The 4,563-nt window shown below is 48.8% G+C and overlaps 1 protein-coding gene across 1 annotated transcript; it reads right to left on the reverse strand.

Moving 5' to 3' along the window:
- Positions 1–316: 316 nt before the first annotated feature.
- On the reverse strand, positions 317–4,059 carry MRPL52 (mitochondrial ribosomal protein L52; the record flags this gene model as incomplete). The annotated part of the gene is given in 8 exon segments (XM_080831367.1): positions 317–576; positions 579–606; positions 963–1,027; positions 3,619–3,686; positions 3,789–3,846; positions 3,954–3,983; positions 3,986–4,038; positions 4,040–4,059. Coding segments are annotated over 8 exon segments (444 nt in total). The 3' UTR covers positions 317–454.
- Positions 4,060–4,563: the final 504 nt, after the last annotated feature.

Raw genomic sequence — 4,563 nt, forward strand, 5'->3', positions numbered from 1 at the left:
TAGAAAACTGACACCAGTTGCTTGCCAAGAAATGGACTCTCAGCCGGAAAGCCTTTTTCATCAGAACATTTATTAAATGAGTAACTGCATGCAGTCTGAGCTGTGTACAGGCCGTTAAAGGCCTGAGTGCCGAGCTAAAACCAGGAGAGCTGCTGCCCCATTTTCATGTACGGAGAGCAGCTGCTATTCTCAGTTGGGCCAGTCCTATGGCCTGCAAAGGCGGGGAAGGATCCCAGAGCAAGATTCCACTGAACTGGAATGGAGCCAGGATGAGGGCACTAGGCCAGCTCCTCCAGGCAGTGATCTTACAGGCGGTTCTTCCCGGTGTCCAAGCTCTCATGCTCTGCAGACAGATGGGGAACGTGAAGGCTCTCTCTTCTGGCCGGGATGAGGCATGTAGGTGATAGAGAAGAGAGCCAGAGAGAGGCCGGGAAAGGGAGACAGGAACTGCTTTTTATTGATTTGGTCGTGGGTTCTGCAGGAGAGCCCCTTTGGGTTTAAGAGCATTTTTCTGCTTCCTTTCTTCTTCCTGCAACTTCTCCTGCTGCCTGAGCTGCCATGCCTGTAATCCAGCACCATTTCCTGTGACAGCAGTACAACTCGTCTCTGAAACAGACAGGAAAACAGGGTGGATAACATCTGGGGCTGGAGCTCTGCACCATATATCCTTTCACTCACAGATCAAAGCTGGAGGTTTCAGCTGGAAAATGACACTGTTGACTGGGGAAGGGGACTGGGCCCTGGAATGGGAAGTGGAGGAGGCAAATGGGTGGCAGAACGGCTACTACTGGTTCCCACCCTGGGAGTGCCCCACTCTCTTCCTCCCTTCTCCCAGCTTTTAAAACGCTGGCGAAGGGGGCACATGTGAGCTTAGGTGTCAGCACAGCTCAAGCCAAATTAAAATGTACATTTTTTCCCTCCTAGTACACACAGGTTGCCCTGACTGGGCTCTAGCCACTCACTGCAAACTTCTCCCTTTGGGCTTTTCTTCGAAGTTGGCCTCTCATTGGAGGTGCGGGGCGGCCATCTGTAGATGGAAGTGAAGAAAAAGATAGGTATTAGAGATGGCTGGCAGCACCCTGTGAAGGCACTGGGATAGGAACAAGGGAAGAAACAGTCACTAGTTCCTCTCTCCCATTTCACACCCGGGGTGGCTTCATTCTCCAAAAACCCATCCCTCAGTGTCAAGGGTAAGGTATGCCAAGAATAAACTCTAAGGCATAGTTCCACTCTATTTCACTTACCCCTCGTTATCCTGGAATGGTCCTTTGTAGGGCTGAATCTCTTGTTTTATCTCCACCCCCCCAAGTTTTTATTTATTTGAGACGGTGTGCAGGGGGAGGGGCAGAGGGAGAGACTCTCAGGCAGACTCCCTGCTGAGTGCAGAGCCCACCGTGGGGCTCAGTCTGGGACTCAGTCTCAAGATCTCAACTGTGATCATGACCTAAGCCAAAATAAAGAATCTGATGCTTAACCCACTGAGCCACCTAGGCACCCCTCTCCTGTTTTAGCTTTAGACACCCCCCACTCAGGTAATCTGATCACTGTTCTACTCATTGTGAGTCTTTGCTAAATTCCATCTCACTCCTCAATGAAATGTTCTCTTTTCCTTTCCTTTCAGCCCAGTTCTCGTACTTAGGCCCCCCTAAAACCCTATCTGCCCAGAAATCCTCCTCAGACCTCTTCAACTCTGTGAGTTCTCTCCTGAAAGAAGTGCCTGTCGGGGTGCCTGGGTGGCTCAATTGGTTAAGTATCTGCCTTCAGCTCCCGTCATAATCCTGGAGTCCCTGGATGGAACTCACTACATTAGCCTCCCTGCTCAGCAGGAAGTCTGCTTTACCCTCTCCCTTTGCCCCTCCCCCTGCCTGTGGTCTTTCTGGCTCACTCCCTCTTTCTCTTAAATAAATACTTAAAACCTTTTTAAAAAGTGCCTACCAGTGATTTGATATTCATCTAGTTTCCCTGGGACATTTATTGTACTATTTTTTTTTTTTTTGCCTTATTTGTCTATCTCAAATTCTTTTGGAAAGGGGTAAAACACTTAAGTATTATTTTTTAAGATTTTATTCATTTGACAGAGAGACAGCATCAGTGGGGGGAGGGGCAGAGGGAGAAGCTGACTCCCCACTGAACAGGGAGCCCAATATGGGGCTCAATCCTGGGACCCTGACACATGACCAGAGCCAAAGGCAGACGCTTAACCGACTGAGCCACCCAGGCACCCCCATTATTTTCTAAAATGTCCATGCTGTTTTCCCAGCTAGACTTTTACAGATTATGTCCCTAGGTTTCACTGTAGTACAGTGCAGGCACACAAGCATATCATACAAATTCTACAAATATCTGCTGACTTGGTGAAAAACATAGTATCTAACCTTAAGTCGTTTATAATGAAGAAGAAAAAAAAGGACACTTACTTTCTACAAAGCAAGAAACAGTGAAAACTCTGCCCAAAAGTTTTGTGGAAACGGAGAGGTACAATTAAGTAACATGTCCAAGACCACAGTATCAGCAAGTAGAGAAATCTTAAATAAGAATCAATTCAAGTCTTTCCAATATTCCATACTACTTTTAGGAGATGCTGGGTTTCCTGCAGTAAGTAACAAGGGGAAAAATCTTTACCATCCTTCTCGGGATCATACTCCTAAAGAACCCAATAGGGTATGAGTATCCAGGTCTCTGTGCCGTGGAAGAGGGCCTCGCCCCTACCCCGTTCTAGTCCTTGCTTTGTGATCACACACACCTAGCTGTGTGATCACAGGAGCTCTGAGGCCTCAATTTTCCCACCTGTAAACTGAGTCCCATATTGGGAGTGGGGAGTGGCTTTAACTTTTCTAAGATCCATCCCTCTCTTCTAGGAGTAATAGCTATATTTTCTTTCTTTCCTTTTCCTTCCCCTCTCCCCGCCCCAAGTAAAGAGAAGAAACTTTTCTGAAGGGAGCTCTCCATTCTCAATCCTCACCCTTCTAACCCCTCTCTCTGCGATGTTCATTTAGGCAGGTTTTCAAAGAGCTCTCCTTGCATTTGGTACCAAATTTTCAACAATGTACTCGCCACACTGAACGCTGAGTCTTTCTAACTTTTTAAAACCATTCCACCACGAGAAACATAAAAATCTTATCACTCCCTCCACTGAGGCGTCCCAAATTAGAATTATCTTCTGCTCATCCTCAGAAGATCCTGAGCTAGCTTTACTTTCCATAGGCGTAGTTTAATTTACAAAACAAACAACTGGGTTCCTTCCCCCGAACTCCAAATATAAAGTTCAGGACAGGGGCGCCGGGTGGCTCAGTCCTTAAGCATCTGCCTTCGGCTCAGGTCATGATCCCAGACTCCTGAGATTGAGCCCCGCATGGGGTTCCCTGCTCCATGGGGACCCTGCTTCTCCCTCTCCCACTCCCCCTGCTTGTGTTCCTTCTCTCCCTCTGTCTCTCTCCGTCAAATAAATAAAAAAAATTTTTTTTAAATAATAAAAATTAAAAAAACCCCAAAGTTCAGTACGTTGGCCACTTAAGACACATGCCCACCTCGACCCCCTTCTTCCCCACCCCCGGCCTCGCTCCATCCATGGGCTTCCCCTCTGGGAGAAACTGAGTTAACTGTCAGGTCAGCGCTCACCCGCGTAAGACCAGTCTGGGAGCTCCGTAAGGGGCCCGTAGCCGGAGGGGTTGGCAGCCAGGCCCTGCCTGGGTGGAGAAAAATAGTCGGGTGAGGATTCGGCCCAGCTTCCGGCTTCCCAGTACCCTGCGCCCCAGTACCCTCCAGACCCGCACTAGAACGGCACTCACTGGAGTCGCCACTGGCTACCCGCCTGAGCCGCCACACTGCTGTGCAGCCTCCGGACACCTGCAGGAAAAACAGGGCAGAATTGGAGCAGAGGCCATGGAGTCATTTCAGGGGTCCTAGACCTGCCCCAGCGGGCTCCCGGGCCCACCGACCCCACACCCACTTACTCAATAGCAGAGAACCTAAAGCAGCCATACTGAGGCCGCGGTGTCGGAAGTGGGCGTGGCCTCGGTGGCTACGCGCGACGCTGCAGGGGAAGTCGGAAGCCGCCATCTTGAATCTGGGATTCAATCACGGGCCCCGCCATCTTGGGGCACTGTACGGAAAAGAGGACAGAACTGCGACCGGGGTTTTTGGGGCAGAGTAATTGGTCTGCGTATGAATAGCCAGTAATGATTACATCCTGTGTGGAAGTCGTGTCCTAGACTGAACCATTTGGAACTGCTCCAGCCACCTCTGCGCAGCGATGTCTAGTCCTTCGGAATATATGCCTTTGTCTTAGAGGAGTATTTACCTCATTCTGCCTTCTTCCTCATCACTGTAACGTTTTTCCCAGCCTAAGAGTCAAATCTGGAATGAATAAGAAAATCTGGGTTTCAGTCCTTATTTATTCAACAACATTGAAGAGCTAATATGTGACAAGCATTTTATTCGGTGCAGGGAATTCTATGGAGAGCAAAACAGACGTCATCCCTATTCTGATAAGAGCTCCGGGTCTAGAGAGAGAAGACAAAAATAATCACACACATTACTGTAATAGTACCGCTGAGATTGTAG

The sequence above is a fragment of the Martes martes genome (genome assembly GCF_963455335.1).
Source record: "Martes martes genome assembly, contig: scaffold_142, whole genome shotgun sequence".
Classification (NCBI taxonomy): domain Eukaryota; kingdom Metazoa; phylum Chordata; class Mammalia; order Carnivora; family Mustelidae; genus Martes; species Martes martes.